This window comes from Chlamydotis macqueenii, unplaced genomic scaffold (assembly GCF_036417535.1).
Source record: "Chlamydotis macqueenii isolate bChlMac1 unplaced genomic scaffold, bChlMac1.mat HAP1_SCAFFOLD_187, whole genome shotgun sequence".
NCBI classification, from domain to species: domain Eukaryota; kingdom Metazoa; phylum Chordata; class Aves; order Otidiformes; family Otididae; genus Chlamydotis; species Chlamydotis macqueenii.
Genome location: NW_028239079.1, coordinates 521188 through 540514, shown reverse-complemented (window position 1 = coordinate 540514; position 19327 = coordinate 521188). Strand labels below are relative to the sequence as shown.

Genomic DNA, 19327 nt, shown 5'->3' with positions numbered 1-19327 from the left:
TTCTTCCAAAGTCCCGCAATTTCCCCCAAATTCCCCCATTTTGCCCCCCAAATCCCACATTTTTGCCCTGAATTCCCAACTTTAACACCAAATTCCCCCATTTCGACCCCAAATCCCACATTTTTGACCCAAATTCCCACATTTCGCTCCCCAAAGCCCACAATTTTGACCCAAATTCCCACATTTCGTCCCCCAAATCCCGCATTTTTGCCCCAAATTCCCACATTTCGCTCCCCAAAGCCCACAATTTTGACCCAAATTCCCACATTTCGTCCCCCAAATCCCGCGATTTCCCCCCAAATTCCCCCATTTTGCCCCCCCAAATCCCACATTTTTGCCCTGAATTCCCAACTTTAACACCAAATTCCCACATTTCGCCCCCAAAATCCCACATTTTTGCCCCAAATTCCCACGTTTTACACCAAAATCCCACATTTTGCCCCCAAATCCCACGATTTCCCCCCAAATCCCCCATTTTGCCCCCCAAATCCCCCATTTTTGCCCCAAATTCCCACATTTCACACGAAATTCCCACATTTTGCACCCAAAATCCCGCGATTTCCCCCCAAATCCCCCATTTTTACCCTAAAACCGCACATTTTGCCCCCAAAATCCTGCAATTTCCCCCCAAAATCCCACATTTTTGACCCAAATCCCCACATTTTACACCAATATCTCACATTTTGCCCCAAAATCCAGCGATTTCCCCCCAAATTCCCCCATCTCGCCCCCCAAATCCCGCATTTTTGCCCCAAATTCCCACATTTTACACCAAATTCCCACATTTTGCCCCCCAAATCCCACATTTTTGACCCAAATTCCCCCATTTTGCCCCCAAATCCCACATTTTTGACCCAAATCCCCGCATTTCGCACCAAAATCCAACATTTTGCCCCCAAAATCCCACGATTTCCCCACAAATCCCCCATTTTTGCCCCAAATTCCTGCATTTTGCACCAAAATCCCACAATTTACCCCCAAAATCCCACATTTTGCCCCCAAATCCCGCATTTTTGCCCTGAATTCCCACATTTCACACCAAATTCCCACATTTTGTCACCCCAAACCCCACGATTTCCCCCAAAATCCCCCATTTTTACCCTAAAACCCCACATTTTGCCCCCAAATCCTGCAATTTCGCCCCAAATTCCCACATTTCGCCCCCCAAATCCCACATTTTTGACCCAAATTCCCACATTTCGCCACCCAAATCCCGCATTTTTCTTCCAAAGTCCCGCAATTTCCCCCCAAATTCCCCCATTTTGCCCCCCAAATCCCACATTTTTGCCCTGAATTCCCAACTTTAACACCAAATTCCCCCATTTCGCCCCCCAAATCCCACATTTTTGCCCCAAATTCCCCAATTTCGCCCCCCAAAGCCCACAATTTTGCCCCAAAATCCCACATTTCGCCCCCCAAATCCCACATTTTTGCCCCAAATTCCCACATTTCGCCCCCCAAATCCCACATTTTTGACCCAAATTCCCACATTTCGCCCCCCAAATCCCGCATTTTTCTTCCAAAGTCCCGCGATTTCCCCCCAAATTCACCCATTTCGCCCCCCAAAGCCCACAATTTTGACCCAAATTCGCACATTTCACACCAAATTCCCACATTTTGCCCCCAAAATCCCGCGATTTCCCCCCAAATCCCCCATTTTTACCCTAAAACCGCACATTTTGCCCCCCAAATCCTGCAATTTCCCCCAAAAATCCCCCATTTTGCTTCCCAAATCCCACAGTTTTGCCCTGCATTCCCACATTTTACACCAAAATCCTGCAATTTTCCCCCAAATCCCACATTTTCCCCCCAAATTTCCGCATTTCACACCATTATCCCACATTTTGCCCCCCAAATCCCACATTTTTGCCCCAAATTCCCCAATTTCGCCCCCCAAAGCCCACAATTTTGACCCAAATTCCCACATTTTACACCAAATTCCCACATTTTGCCCCCCAAATCCCACATTTTTGACCCAAATTCCCCCATTTTGCCCCCAAATCCCACATTTTTGACCCAAATCCCCGCATTTCGCACCAAAATCCAACATTTTGCCCCCAAAATCCCACGATTTCCCCACAAATCCCCCATTTTTGCCCCAAATTCCTGCATTTTGCACCAAAATCCCACAATTTACCCCCAAAATCCCACATTTTGCCCCCAAAATCCTGTATTCTTGCCCCAAATTCCCACATTTCGCCCCCCAAATCCCACATTTTTGCCCCAAATTCCCACATTTCACACCAAATTCCCACATTTTGCCACCCCAAACCCCACGATTTCCCCCAAAATCCCACATTTTTACCCTAAAACCCCACATTTTGCCCCCAAATCCTGCAATTTCGCCCCAAATTCCCACATTTCGCCCCCCAAATCCCACATTTTTGACCCAAATTCCCCAATTTCGCCCCCCAAAGCCCACAATTTTGACCCAAATTCCCACATTTCGTCCCCCAAATCCCGCATTTTTGCCCCAAATTCCCACATTTCGCCGCCCAAATCCCACATTTTTGACCCAAATTCCCACATTTTGCCACCCAAATCCCGCATTTTTCTTCCAAAGTCCCGCAATTTCCCCCCAAATTCCCCCATTTTGCCCCCCAAATCCCACATTTTTGCCCTGAATTCCCAACTTTAACACCAAATTCCCCCATTTCGCCCCCCAAATCCCACATTTTTGACCCAAATTCCCCAATTTCGCCCCCCAAAGCCCACAATTTTGACCCAAATTCCCACATTTCGTCCCCAAAATCCCGCTATTTCCCCCGAAATCCCACATTTTTGCCCCAAATTCCCACGTTTTACACCAAAATCCCCCATTTTGCCCCCAACTCCCGCATTTTTGACCCAAATCCCTGCATTTCACACCAATATCCCACATTTTGCCCCCAAAATCCCGCGATTTCCCCCCAAATCCCCCATTTTTACCCTAAAACCGCACATTTTGCCCCCAAAATCCTGCAATTTCCCCCCAAAATCCCACATTTTTGACCAAAATCCCCACATTTTACACCAAAATCCCACATTTTGCCCCCCAAATCCCACATTTTTTCCCCAAATTCCTCAATTTTGCCCCCAAATCACGCAATTTGACCCCAAACCCCGCATTTCGCAGCAAATTCCAACATTTTGCCCCCAAAATCCCGCGATTTCCCCCAAATTCCCCCGTTTAGCCCCCCAAATCCCACATTTTTGCCCCAAAATCCCGCAATTTCCCCCCAAATTCCCCCGTTTCGTGCCCCAAATCCCGCATTTTTGCCCCAAATTCCACATTTCGCACCAAAATCCCACATTTTGCCCCCCAAATCCCACATTTTTGCCCCAACATCTTGCAATTTCCCCCAAATTCCCACATTTCGCCCCCCAAAGCCCACAATTTTGACCCAAATTCCCACATTTCACCCCCAAAATCCCGCTATTTCCCCCGAAATCCCACATTTTTGCCCCAAATTCCCACGTTTTACACCAAAATCCCCCATTTTGCCCCCAAATCCCGCATTTTTGCCCTGAATTCCCACATTTCACACCAAATTCCCACATTTTGTCACCCCAAACCCCACGATTTCCCCCAAAATCCCCCATTTTTACCCTAAAACCCCACATTTTGCCCCCAAATCCTGCAATTTCGCCCCAAATTCCCACATTTCGCCCCCCAAATCCCACATTTTTGACCCAAATTCCCACATTTCGCCACCCAAATCCCGCATTTTTCTTCCAAAGTCCCGCAATTTCCCCCCAAATTCCCCCATTTTGCCCCCCAAATCCCACATTTTTGCCCTGAATTCCCAACTTTAACACCAAATTCCCCCATTTCGCCCCCCAAATCCCACATTTTTGCCCCAAATTCCCCAATTTCGCCCCCCAAAGCCCACAATTTTGCCCCAAAATCCCACATTTCGCCCCCCAAATCCCACATTTTTGCCCCAAATTCCCACATTTCGCCCCCCAAATCCCACATTTTTGACCCAAATTCCCACATTTCGCCCCCCAAATCCTGCATTTTTCTTCCAAAGTCCCGCGATTTCCCCCCAAATTCACCCATTTCGCCCCCCAAAGCCCACAATTTTGACCCAAATTCGCACATTTCACACCAAATTCCCACATTTTGCCCCCAAAATCCCGCGATTTCCCCCCAAATCCCCCATTTTTACCCTAAAACCGCACATTTTGCCCCCCAAATCCTGCAATTTCCCCCAAAAATCCCCCATTTTGCTTCCCAAATCCCACAGTTTTGCCCTGCATTCCCACATTTTACACCAAAATCCTGCAATTTTCCCCCAAATCCCACATTTTCCCCCCAAATTTCCGCATTTCACACCATTATCCCACATTTTGCCCCCCAAATCCCACATTTTTGCCCCAAATTCCCCAATTTCGCCCCCCAAAGCCCACAATTTTGACCCAAATTCCCACATTTTACACCAAATTCCCACATTTTGCCCCCCAAATCCCACATTTTTGACCCAAATTCCCCCATTTTGCCCCCAAATCCCACATTTTTGACCCAAATCCCCGCATTTCGCACCAAAATCCAACATTTTGCCCCCAAAATCCCACGATTTCCCCACAAATCCCCCATTTTTGCCCCAAATTCCTGCATTTTGCACCAAAATCCCACAATTTACCCCCAAAATCCCACATTTTGCCCCCAAAATCCTGTATTCTTGCCCCAAATTCCCACATTTCGCCCCCCAAATCCCACATTTTTGCCCCAAATTCCCACATTTCACACCAAATTCCCACATTTTGCCACCCCAAACCCCACGATTTCCCCCAAAATCCCACATTTTTACCCTAAAACCCCACATTTTGCCCCCAAATCCTGCAATTTCGCCCCAAATTCCCACATTTCGCCCCCCAAATCCCACATTTTTGACCCAAATTCCCCAATTTCGCCCCCCAAAGCCCACAATTTTGACCCAAATTCCCACATTTCGTCCCCCAAATCCCGCATTTTTGCCCCAAATTCCCACATTTCGCCGCCCAAATCCCACATTTTTGACCCAAATTCCCACATTTTGCCACCCAAATCCCGCATTTTTCTTCCAAAGTCCCGCAATTTCCCCCCAAATTCCCCCATTTTGCCCCCCAAATCCCACATTTTTGCCCTGAATTCCCAACTTTAACACCAAATTCCCCCATTTCGCCCCCCAAATCCCACATTTTTGACCCAAATTCCCCAATTTCGCCCCCCAAAGCCCACAATTTTGACCCAAATTCCCACATTTCGTCCCCAAAATCCCGCTATTTCCCCCGAAATCCCACATTTTTGCCCCAAATTCCCACGTTTTACACCAAAATCCCCCATTTTGCCCCCAACTCCCGCATTTTTGACCCAAATCCCTGCATTTCACACCAATATCCCACATTTTGCCCCCAAAATCCCGCGATTTCCCCCCAAATCCCCCATTTTTACCCTAAAACCGCACATTTTGCCCCCAAAATCCTGCAATTTCCCCCCAAAATCCCACATTTTTGACCAAAATCCCCACATTTTACACCAAAATCCCACATTTTGCCCCCCAAATCCCACATTTTTTCCCCAAATTCCTCAATTTTGCCCCCAAATCACGCAATTTGACCCCAAACCCCGCATTTCGCAGCAAATTCCAACATTTTGCCCCCAAAATCCCGCGATTTCCCCCAAATTCCCCCGTTTAGCCCCCCAAATCCCACATTTTTGCCCCAAAATCCCGCAATTTCCCCCCAAATTCCCCCGTTTCGTGCCCCAAATCCCGCATTTTTGCCCCAAATTCCACATTTCGCACCAAAATCCCACATTTTGCCCCCCAAATCCCACATTTTTGCCCCAACATCCCGCAATTTCCCCCAAATTCCCACATTTCGCCCCCCAAAGCCCACAATTTTGACCCAAATTCCCACATTTCACCCCCAAAATCCCGCTATTTCCCCCGAAATCCCACATTTTTGCCCCAAATTCCCACGTTTTACACCAAAATCCCCCATTTTGCCCCCAAATCCTGCATTTTTGGCCCAAATTCCCACATTTCACACCAATATCCCACATTTTGCCCCCAAAATCCCACGATTTCCCCCCAAATCCCCCATTTTTACCCTAAAACCGCACATTTTGCCCTCAAAATCCTGCAATTTCCCCCCAAAATCCCACATTTTTGACCCAAATCCCCACATTTTACAGCAAAATCCTACATTTTGCCCCCCAAATCCCACATTTTTTCCCCAAATTCCTCAATTTTGCCCCCAAATCACGCATTTTTGACCCCAAACCCCGCATTTCGCACCAAATTCCAACATTTTGCCCCCAAAATCCCGCGATTTCCCCCAAATTCCCCCGTTTAGCCCCCCAAATCCCACATTTTTGCCCCAAAATCCCGCAATTTCCCCCCAAATTCCCCCGTTTGTGCCCCAAATCCCGCATTTTTGCCCCAAATTCCACATTTCGCACCAAAATCCCACATTTTGCCCCCCAAATCCCACATTTTTGCCCCAACATCTTGCAATTTCCCCCAAATTCCCACATTTCGCCCCCCAAATCCCACATTTTTGACCCAAATTCCCACATTTCGCCCCCCAAATCCCACATTTTTCTTCCAAAGTCCCGCGATTTCCCCCAAATTCCCCCATTTTGCCCCTCATATCCAAAATTTTTGACACAAATTCCCACATTTCGCCCCCCAAATCCCCCATTTTACACCAAAATCCCGCGATTTCCCCCCAAATTCCCCCATTTTCCCCCCAAATCCCACATTTTTGCCCCAAATTCCCACATTTCACACCAAATTCCCCCATTTTGCCCCCCAAATCCCACATTTTTCCCCCAAATTCCCACATTTAACACCAATATCCCACATTTTGCCCCCAAAATCCCGCGACTTCCCCCAAAATCCCCCGGTTTTGCCCCAAATTCCTGCATTTTGCACCAAAATCCCACATTTTGACCCCAAAATCCCCCATTTTTGCCCCAAATTCCTGCATTTTGCACCAAAATCCCACATTTTGACCCCAAAATCCCACGATTTTCCCCCAAATTCCCACATTTTGCCCCCCAAATCCTGCAGTTTTGACACAAATCCCCACATTTTACACCCAAATCCCACATTTCGCCCCCAAAATCTCACGATTTCCCCCAAAACCCCCCATTTTTGACCTAAAACCCCACATTTTGCACCCAAAATCCTGCAATTTCCCCCTCAAAATCCCGCAATTTTTCCCCAAAATCCCACATCTTTGCACCAAATTCCCGCAATTTGCACCAAAATCCCACATTTTGCCCCAAATTCCCGCATTTCGCACCAAAATCCCACATTTTTGCACCAAATCCCGTGATTTCCCCCCAAATTCCCCCGTTTTGCCTTCCAAATCCCGCATTTTTGACACAAATCCCCACATTTTACACCCAAATCCCACATTTCGCCCCCAAAATCCCACGATTTCCCCCAAAACCCCCCATTTTTGACCTAAAACCCCACATTTTGCCCCCAAAATCCTGCAATTTTCCCCAAAAATCGCCCATTTTGCTTCCCAAATCCCACAGTTTTGCCCTGCATTCCCACATTTTACACCCAAAATCCTGCAATTTCCCCCTCAAAATCCCGTATTTTTCACCCAAATTCCCACATTTCACACCAATATCTCACATTTTGCCCGAAAATCCCGTGATTTCACCCCAAATTCCCCCATCTCGCCCCCCAAATCCCGCATTTTTGCCCCAAGTTCCAACATTTTACACCAAATTCCCACATTTTGCCCCCAAATCCCGCATTTTGCCACCAAAATCCCACGATTTCCCCCCATTTTTGCCCCAAATTCCTGCATTTTGCACCAAAATCCCACATTTTGCCCCCCAAATCCCACATTTTTTCCCCAAATTCCTCAATTTTGCCCCCAAATCACGCAATTTGACCCCAAACCCCGCATTTCGCAGCAAATTCCAACATTTTGCCCCCAAAATCCCGCGATTTCCCCCAAATTCCCCCGTTTAGCCCCCCAAATCCCACATTTTTGCCCCAAAATCCCGCAATTTCCCCCCAAATTCCCCCGTTTCGTGCCCCAAATCCCGCATTTTTGCCCCAAATTCCACATTTCGCACCAAAATCCCACATTTCGCCCCCCAAATCCCACATTTTTGCCCCAACATCTTGCAATTTCCCCCAAATTCCCACATTTCGCCCCCCAAAGCCCACAATTTTGACCCAAATTCCCACATTTCACCCCCAAAATCCCGCTATTTCCCCCGAAATCCCACATTTTTGCCCCAAATTCCCACGTTTTACACCAAAATCCCCCATTTTGCCCCCAAATCCTGCATTTTTGGCCCAAATTCCCACATTTCACACCAATATCCCACATTTTGCCCCCAAAATCCCACGATTTCCCCCCAAATCCCCCATTTTTACCCTAAAACCGCACATTTTGCCCTCAAAATCCTGCAATTTCCCCCCAAAATCCCACATTTTTGACCCAAATCCCCACATTTTACAGCAAAATCCTACATTTTGCCCCCCAAATCCCACATTTTTTCCCCAAATTCCTCAATTTTGCCCCCAAATCACGCATTTTTGACCCCAAACCCCGCATTTCGCACCAAATTCCAACATTTTGCCCCCAAAATCCCGCGATTTCCCCCAAATTCCCCCGTTTAGCCCCCCAAATCCCACATTTTTGCCCCAAAATCCCGCAATTTCCCCCCAAATTCCCCCGTTTGTGCCCCAAATCCCGCATTTTTGCCCCAAATTCCACATTTCGCACCAAAATCCCACATTTTGCCCCCCAAATCCCACATTTTTGCCCCAACATCTTGCAATTTCCCCCAAATTCCCACATTTCGCCCCCCAAATCCCACATTTTTGACCCAAATTCCCACATTTCGCCCCCCAAATCCCACATTTTTCTTCCAAAGTCCCGCGATTTCCCCCAAATTCCCCCATTTTGCCCCCCATATCCAAAATTTTTGACACAAATTCCCACATTTCGCCCCCCAAACCCCCATTTTACACCAAAATCCCGCGATTTCCCCCCAAATTCCCCCATTTTCCCCCCAAATCCCACATTTTTGCCCCAAATTCCCACATTTCACACCAAATTCCCCCATTTTGCCCCCCAAATCCCACATTTTTCCCCCAAATTCCCACATTTAACACCAATATCCCACATTTTGCCCCCAAAATCCCGCGACTTCCCCCAAAATCCCCCGGTTTTGCCCCAAATTCCTGCATTTTGCACCAAAATCCCACATTTTGACCCCAAAATCCCCCATTTTTGCCCCAAATTCCTGCATTTTGCACCAAAATCCCACATTTTGACCCCAAAATCCCACGATTTTCCCCCAAATTCCCACATTTTGCCCCCCAAATCCTGCATTTTTGACACAAATCCCCACATTTTACACCCAAATCCCACATTTCGCCCCCAAAATCTCACGATTTCCCCCAAAACCCCCCATTTTTGACCTAAAACCCCACATTTTGCACCCAAAATCCTGCAATTTCCCCCTCAAAATCCCGCAATTTTTCCCCAAAATCCCACATCTTTGCACCAAATTCCCGCAATTTGCACCAAAATCCCACATTTTGCCCCAAATTCCCGCATTTCGCACCAAAATCCCACATTTTTGCACCAAATCCCGTGATTTCCCCCCAAATTCCCCCGTTTTGCCTTCCAAATCCCGCATTTTTGACACAAATCCCCACATTTTACACCCAAATCCCACATTTTGCCCCCAAAATCCCACGATTTCCCCCAAAACCCCCCATTTTTGACCTAAAACCCCACATTTTGCCCCCAAAATCCTGCAATTTTCCCCAAAAATCGCCCATTTTGCTTCCCAAATCCCACAGTTTTGCCCTGCATTCCCACATTTTACACCCAAAATCCTGCAATTTCCCCCTCAAAATCCCGTATTTTTCACCCAAATTCCCACATTTCACACCAATATCTCACATTTTGCCCGAAAATCCCGTGATTTCACCCCAAATTCCCCCATCTCGCCCCCCAAATCCCGCATTTTTGCCCCAAGTTCCAACATTTTACACCAAATTCCCACATTTTGCCCCCAAAATCCCACATTTTGCCACCAAAATCCCACGATTTCCCCCCATTTTTGCCCCAAATTCCTGCATTTTGCACCAAAATCCCACATTTTGCCCCCCAAATTCCACGATTTCCCGCCAAATTCCCACATTTTGCCCCCCAAATCCCACATTTTGCCCCTCAAAATCCCGCAATTTTTCCCCAAAATCCCACATCTTTGCACCAAATTCCCGCATTTTGCACCAAAATCCCACATTTTTGCCCCAAAATCCCGTGATTTCCCCCCAAATTCCCCCGTTTTGCCTTCCAAATCCCGCATTTTTGACACAAATCCCCTCATTTTACACCCAAATCCCACATTTCGCCCCCAAAATCCTGCGATTTCCCCCAAAATCCCCCGGTTTTGCCCCAAATTCCTGCATTTTGCACCAAAATCCCACATTTTGACCCCAAAATCCCCAGGTTTTGCCCCAAATTCCTGCATTTTGCACCCAAATCCCACATTTTGACCCCAAAATCCCACGATTTTCCCCCAAATTCCCACATTTTACCCCCCGAATTCCCACATTTTACACCAAAATCCCGCGATTCCCCCCAAATTCCCACATTTTGCCCCCCAAATCCCACATTATTGCCCCAAATCCTGCATTTTTGCCCCAAATTCCAACATTTTACACCAAAATCCCCCATTTCGCCCCCAAAATCCCACATTTTTGACCCAAATCCCGCATTTTTGACCCAAATCCCCGCATTTCGCACCAAAACCCCCCATTTTGCCCCCAAAATACCACGATTTCCCCCCAAATTCCCCCATTTTACCCCCCGAATTCCCACATTCTACACCAAAATCCCGCGATTCCCCCTAAATTCCCACATTTTGCCCCCCAAATCCCACATTTTTGCCCCAAATCCTGCATTTTTGCCCCAAATTCCCACATTTCGCCCCCAAAATCCCACATTTTTGACCCAAATCCCTGCATTTCGCACCAAGATCCAAAATTTTGCCCCCAAAATCCCGCGATTTCCCCCCAAATTCCCCCATTTTGCCCCGCAAATCCCACATTTTTGACCTGAATTCCCACATTTTACACCAAAATCCTGCAATTTCCCCCCAAATCCCACATTTTCCCCCCAAATTTCCGCATTTCACACCAATATCCCACATTTTGCCCCCAAAATCCCCCATTTTTGCCCCAAATTCTGCAATTTCACAACAAAATCCCGCACTTTTGCCCCAAATTCCCCCATTTCGCCCCCCAAATCCTGCATTTTTGACCCAAATCCCCGCATTTCCCCCCAAAATCCCCAATTTTGCCCCCCAAATCCCGCATTTTTGACGGAAATTCCCACTTTTTGCCCCCCAAATCCCACATTTTTGACCCAAATTCCCACATTTCGCCCCCCAAATCCCGCATTTTTCTTCCAAAGTCCCGCGATTTCCCCCCAAATTCACCCATTTCGCCCCCCAAAGCCCACAATTTTGACCCAAATTCCCACATTTCACACCAAATTCCCACATTTTGCTCCCAAAATCCCACGATTTCCCCCCAAATCCCCCATTTTTACCCTAAAACCGCACATTTTGCCCCCCAAATCCTGCAATTTCCCCCCAAAATCCCCCATTTTGCTTCCCAAATCCCACATTTTTGCCCTGCATTCCCACATTTTACACCAAAATCCTGCAATTTCCCCCCAAATCCCACATTTTCCCCCCAAATTTCCGCATTTCACACCAATATCCCACATTTTGCCCCCCAAATCCCGCATTTTTGCCCCAAATTCCCCCATTTCGCTCCCCAAAGCCCACAATTTTGACCCAAATTCCCACATTTCGTCCCCCAAATCCCGCGATTTCCCCCCAAATTCCCCCATTTTGCCCCCCAAATCCCACATTTTTGCCCTGAATTCCCAACTTTAACACCAAATTCCCCCATTTCGCCCCCCAAATCCCACATTTTTGCCCCAAATTCCCACATTTCGCTCCCCAAAGCCCACAATTTTGACCCAAATTCCCACATTTCGTCCCCCAAATCCCGCATTTTTGCCCCAAATTCCCACATTTCGCTCCCCAAAGCCCACAATTTTGACCCAAATTCCCACATTTCGTCCCCCAAATCCCGCGATTTCCCCCCAAATTCCCCCATTTTGCCCCCCAAATCCCACATTTTTGCCCCAAATTCCCACCAAATTCCCACATTTTGCCACCCCAAACCCCACGATTTCCCCCAAAATTCCCCATTTTTACCCTAAACCCCCACATTTTGCCCCCAAATCCTGCAATTTCGCCCCAAATTCCCACATTTCGCCGCCCAAATCCCACATTTTTGACCCAAATTCCCACATTTCGCCACCCAAATCCCGCATTTTTCTTCCAAAGTCCCGCAATTTCCCCCTAATTCCCCCATTTTGCCCCCCAAATCCCACATTTTTGTCCTGAATTCCCAACTTTAACACCAAATTCCCCCATTTCGACCCCAAATCCCACATTTTTGACCCAAATTCCCACATTTCGCTCCCCAAAGCCCACAATTTTGACCCAAATTCCCACATTTCGTCCCCCAAATCCCGCATTTTTGCCCCAAATTCCCACATTTCGCTCCCCAAAGCCCACAATTTTGACCCAAATTCCCACATTTCGCCCCCAAAATCCCACATTTTTGCCCCAAATTCCCACGTTTTACACCAAAATCCCACATTTTGCCCCCAAATCCCACGATTTCCCCCCAAATCCCCCATTTTGCCCCCCAAATCCCCCATTTTTGCCCCAAATTCCCACATTTCACACGAAATTCCCACATTTTGCACCCAAAATCCCGCGATTTCCCCCCAAATCCCCCATTTTTACCCTAAAACCGCACATTTTGCCCCCAAAATCCTGCAATTTCCCCCCAAAATCCCACATTTTTGACCCAAATCCCCACATTTTACACCAATATCTCACATTTTGCCCCAAAATCCAGCGATTTCCCCCCAAATTCCCCCATCTCGCCCCCCAAATCCCGCATTTTTGCCCCAAATTCCCACATTTTACACCAAATTCCCACATTTTGCCCCCCAAATCCCACATTTTTGACCCAAATTCCCCCATTTTGCCCCCAAATCCCACATTTTTGACCCAAATCCCCGCATTTCGCACCAAAATCCAACATTTTGCCCCCAAAATCCCACGATTTCCCCACAAATCCCCCATTTTTGCCCCAAATTCCTGCATTTTGCACCAAAATCCCACAATTTACCCCCAAAATCCCACATTTTGCCCCCAAATCCCGCATTTTTGCCCTGAATTCCCACATTTCACACCAAATTCCCACATTTTGTCACCCCAAACCCCACGATTTCCCCCAAAATCCCCCATTTTTACCCTAAAACCCCACATTTTGCCCCCAAATCCTGCAATTTCGCCCCAAATTCCCACATTTCGCCCCCCAAATCCCACATTTTTGACCCAAATTCCCACATTTCGCCACCCAAATCCCGCATTTTTCTTCCAAAGTCCCGCAATTTCCCCCCAAATTCCCCCATTTTGCCCCCCAAATCCCACATTTTTGCCCTGAATTCCCAACTTTAACACCAAATTCCCCCATTTCGCCCCCCAAATCCCACATTTTTGCCCCAAATTCCCCAATTTCGCCCCCCAAAGCCCACAATTTTGCCCCAAAATCCCACATTTCGCCCCCCAAATCCCACATTTTTGCCCCAAATTCCCACATTTCGCCCCCCAAATCCCACATTTTTGACCCAAATTCCCACATTTCGCCCCCCAAATCCTGCATTTTTCTTCCAAAGTCCCGCGATTTCCCCCCAAATTCACCCATTTCGCCCCCCAAAGCCCACAATTTTGACCCAAATTCGCACATTTCACACCAAATTCCCACATTTTGCCCCCAAAATCCCGCGATTTCCCCCCAAATCCCCCATTTTTACCCTAAAACCGCACATTTTGCCCCCCAAATCCTGCAATTTCCCCCAAAAATCCCCCATTTTGCTTCCCAAATCCCACAGTTTTGCCCTGCATTCCCACATTTTACACCAAAATCCTGCAATTTTCCCCCAAATCCCACATTTTCCCCCCAAATTTCCGCATTTCACACCATTATCCCACATTTTGCCCCCCAAATCCCACATTTTTGCCCCAAATTCCCCAATTTCGCCCCCCAAAGCCCACAATTTTGACCCAAATTCCCACATTTTACACCAAATTCCCACATTTTGCCCCCCAAATCCCACATTTTTGACCCAAATTCCCCCATTTTGCCCCCAAATCCCACATTTTTGACCCAAATCCCCGCATTTCGCACCAAAATCCAACATTTTGCCCCCAAAATCCCACGATTTCCCCACAAATCCCCCATTTTTGCCCCAAATTCCTGCATTTTGCACCAAAATCCCACAATTTACCCCCAAAATCCCACATTTTGCCCCCAAAATCCTGTATTCTTGCCCCAAATTCCCACATTTCGCCCCCCAAATCCCACATTTTTGCCCCAAATTCCCACATTTCACACCAAATTCCCACATTTTGCCACCCCAAACCCCACGATTTCCCCCAAAATCCCACATTTTTACCCTAAAACCCCACATTTTGCCCCCAAATCCTGCAATTTCGCCCCAAATTCCCACATTTCGCCCCCCAAATCCCACATTTTTGACCCAAATTCCCCAATTTCGCCCCCCAAAGCCCACAATTTTGACCCAAATTCCCACATTTCGTCCCCCAAATCCCGCATTTTTGCCCCAAATTCCCACATTTCGCCGCCCAAATCCCACATTTTTGACCCAAATTCCCACATTTTGCCACCCAAATCCCGCATTTTTCTTCCAAAGTCCCGCAATTTCCCCCCAAATTCCCCCATTTTGCCCCCCAAATCCCACATTTTTGCCCTGAATTCCCAACTTTAACACCAAATTCCCCCATTTCGCCCCCCAAATCCCACATTTTTGCCCCAAATTCCCCAATTTCGCCCCCCAAAGCCCACAATTTTGCCCCAAAATCCCACATTTCGCCCCCCAAATCCCACATTTTTGCCCCAAATTCCCACATTTCGCCCCCCAAATCCCACATTTTTGACCCAAATTCCCACATTTCGCCCCCCAAATCCCGCATTTTTCTTCCAAAGTCCCGCGATTTCCCCCCAAATTCACCCATTTCGCCCCCCAAAGCCCACAATTTTGACCCAAATTCGCACATTTCACACCAAATTCCCACATTTTGCCCCCAAAATCCCGCGATTTCCCCCCAAATCCCCCATTTTTACCCTAAAACCGCACATTTTGCCCCCCAAATCCTGCAATTTCCCCCAAAAATCCCCCATTTTGCTTCCCAATTCCCACATTTTTGCCCTGCATTCCCACATTTTACACCAAAATCCTGCAATTTTCCCCCAAATCCCACATTTTCCCCCCAAATTTCCGCATTTCACACCAATATCCCACATTTTGCCCCCCAAATCCCACATTTTTGCCCCAAATTCCCCAATTTCGCCCCCCAAAGCCCACAATTTTGACCCAAATTCCCACATTTTACACCAAATTCCCACATTTTGCCCCCCAAATCCCACATTTTTGACCCAAATTCCCCCATTTTGCCCCCAAATCCCACATTTTTGACCCAAATCCCCGCATTTCGCACCAAAATCCAACATTTTGCCCCCAAAATCCCACGATTTCCCCACAAATCCCCCATTTTTGCCCCAAATTCCTGCATTTTGCACCAAAATCCCACAATTTACCCCCAAAATCCCACATTTTGCCCCCAAAATCCTGTATTCTTGCCCCAAATTCCCACATTTCGCCCCCCAAATCCCACATTTTTGCCCCAAATTCCCACATTTCACACCAAATTCCCACATTTTGCCACCCCAAACCCCACGATTTCCCCCAAAATCCCACATTTTTACCCTAAAACCCCACATTTTGCCCCCAAATCCTGCAATTTCGCCCCAAATTCCCACATTTCGCCCCCCAAATCCCACATTTTTGACCCAAATTCCCCAATTTCGCCCCCCAAAGCCCACAATTTTGACCCAAATTCCCACATTTCGTCCCCCAAATCCCGCATTTTTGCCCCAAATTCCCACATTTCGCCGCCCAAATCCCACATTTTTGACCCAAATTCCCACATTTTGCCACCCAAATCCCGCATTTTTCTTCCAAAGTCCCGCAATTTCCCCCCAAATTCCCCCATTTTGCCCCCCAAATCCCACATTTTTGCCCTGAATTCCCAACTTTAACACCAAATTCCCCCATTTCGCCCCCCAAATCCCACATTTTTGACCCAAATTCCCCAATTTCGCCCCCCAAAGCCCACAATTTTGACCCAAATTCCCACATTTCGTCCCCAAAATCCCGCTATTTCCCCCGAAATCCCACATTTTTGCCCCAAATTCCCACGTTTTACACCAAAATCCCCCATTTTGCCCCCAACTCCCGCATTTTTGACCCAAATCCCTGCATTTCACACCAATATCCCACATTTTGCCCCCAAAATCCCGCGATTTCCCCCCAAATCCCCCATTTTTACCCTAAAACCGCACATTTTGCCCCCAAAATCCTGCAATTTCCCCCCAAAATCCCACATTTTTGACCAAAATCCCCACATTTTACACCAAAATCCCACATTTTGCCCCCCAAATCCCACATTTTTTCCCCAAATTCCTCAATTTTGCCCCCAAATCACGCAATTTGACCCCAAACCCCGCATTTCGCACCAAATTCCAACATTTTGCCCCCAAAATCCCGCGATTTCCCCCAAATTCCCCCGTTTAGCCCCCCAAATCCCACATTTTTGCCCCAAAATCCCGCAATTTCCCCCCAAATTCCCCCGTTTGTGCCCCAAATCCCGCATTTTTGCCCCAAATTCCACATTTCGCACCAAAATCCCACATTTTGCCCCCCAAATCCCACATTTTTGCCCCAACATCTTGCAATTTCCCCCAAATTCCCACATTTCGCCCCCCAAATCCCACATTTTTGACCCAAATTCCCACATTTCGCCCCCCAAATCCCACATTTTTCTTCCAAAGTCCCGCGATTTCCCCCCAAATTCCCCCATTTCGTCCCCAAAGCCCACAATTTTGACCCAAATTCCCACATTTTGCCCCCAAAATCCTGCTGTTTCCCCCCAAAATCCCACATTTTTGCCCCAGATTCCCACATTTTACACCAAAATCCCACATTTTGCCCCCCAAATCCCACATTTTTTCCCCAAATTCCCACATTTTGCCCCCAAATCACACATTTTTGACCCCAATCCCCGCATTTAGCACCAAATTTCCTTATTTTGCCCCCAAAATCCCGCGATTCCCCCCCTAAATCCCCCATTTTTGCCCCAAATCCCACATTTTGCACCAAAATCCCACATTTTGCCGCAAAATCCCACGATTTCCCCCAAATTCCCCCATTTTGCACCAAAATCCCCCATTTTTGCCCCAAATTCCCACATATTACACCAAAATCCCCCATTTTGCCCCCCAAATCCCACGATTTCCCCCAAAATCCCCCATTTTTACCCTAAAACCCCAAATTTTTAAGTTGTGCAGCGAATGCAGAGAGCCTCCTCGTCCGGATCCCCGGAGCTCTGCGGGAAAGAGCGAGAGAAGAGCTGCGAAAGCTCCGAGTGCGGCCAGCTCGCGTGTGGTGGCGATCATCCACTGTTCGTCGGTTGGAGGGCGACTTCCTTCTGCGCGGCTGCTTCCAAGTTGACGGTAACTGCCAGCGTGCTAGCTGTGTAGGACAGTGAAGAGGCTCGACGTGTGTGTGTGTCCGTAGATCTGCTAGAAAGCGCACGTGAAGAGCAGTAAGGGCTTTCAGAGCAGCCGGTTCTCGTCTTGGACAGTGGCCAGACATCCGCACTTTTAGTGCCTCAGCACCCCGGACAGCTTGGAAAACACGGCTGTAACTGTCCCAGCGCAAGCTGTTCAGGAAAGCACAGAGATGCGATGTTCGTGTGCCTTTTGCGCTGCTAGCAAGAAGCCTCCGGAGCAGGCACTTCTCGTGCGGCAACAACCGTGCCTTCTACGATCTTTCCTAGCCTCTTTTCCTCCGGGCAGCCGGCTTTAGCTGATGTGAAGTGTTGGTGGGCAAATCATCCAGAGAAGCCAAGAGTCGCAATGCTTCTGGGCCGTTACCAAGAGCGAGTGAAGAGCAGCAAGAGCTTTCCTTGCTGACCCTTTTCACGTGGGAGAGACCAGAAGAAAATACTAGCTGTGGGAAGAGAAAAATGAAAATCGGAAATTTAAAGTTAAACCAATGCGTGGGCTGACACCTCTGGGTAGGAATCAATGTGCGCTATATAAAAAGACCGGAGACTGGAAGAACAAGTGCCCTGAGCGCCAAAGAAACGCTAGATGGCGCAACAATCAAGGGAAAACGGTAGCTCAGGTGGATGAAGAAAATTGACTAGCCGCCCTCTTAGAAAAATAAAGTTAGGGGAAGAACAAAAAGAAATCAAATTTTTAGTCGACACGGGAGCGACTTATTCTGTTCTGAATCAAGCTTTGATGCCTCTGGAAAAGGATTATATTACAGTGAAAGGTGCGACAGGCCAGACTGAAGAGGCTTACTTTTGCAGACCCTTAAAATACAAATTGGGGAAGCAAGTGGGGGATCCATACATTTCTGTATATGCCAAATTCTCCAAAGGCCCTTCTTGGTAGGGATTTATTAGAACAACTAGAAGCAACAATCAAATTTAAGCAAGGGGAAGTTACTCTGGAAGTAAATGATCACCAATACGTTCAAATTATGAGTCTATCCTTGGTCAGTACCCCTGCAACAGGAGAAATTGGTGCAAGAATTGTTGACCAAGTATATCCCGCAGTCTGGGCAACCGATACACCGGGATGAGCAAAAAACGCACCACCAATAATAGTAAAACTAAAGGAGGGACAGAGTGCCGTAAGGATCAAACAATACCCACTGAAAAGGGAAGATAGGGAAGGAATTTGTCCTGTCATAGAGCGGTTCATAGAACTAAGACTACTAAAAGAATGTGAGTCAGAATTCAATACACCTATACTTCCAGTTAAGAAACCTGATGGGTCCTATAGGATAGTTCAAGACTTAAGAGCCATCAACAAAATAACAGAGGACCTGTGGTAGCTAACCCCTATACCCTATTAACCATGCTAAAACCTGATTTAGCTTGGTTTACGGTCCTAGATTTAAAAGATGCTTTCTTTTGCCTCCCTCTCCATGAAGCCAGCCAGAAAATTTTTGCTTTCGAATGGGAAAATCCCAAAAGTGGTCGAAAGACCCGGCTCACATGGACGGTGTTGCCGCAGGGGTTTAAAAATAGCCCCACAATTTTGGGGAATCA

The 19327-nt window shown here is 47.4% G+C and overlaps 1 protein-coding gene across 1 annotated transcript in view; it reads right to left on the bottom strand.

The window, feature by feature from the left end:
• Window positions 1-18625, bottom strand: part of LOC147596075 (protein NDRG2-like) — a gene marked incomplete at its 3' end in the record, with an annotated part of 199482 nt that extends 180857 nt beyond the window's left edge. The window contains exon 1 of the mRNA XM_086771692.1: window positions 18573-18625. Within this exon, the coding sequence (XP_086627818.1) occupies window positions 18573-18625 (53 nt within the window). The remainder of the gene's footprint in view (window positions 1-18572) is intronic.
• Window positions 18626-19327: the final 702 nt, after the last annotated feature.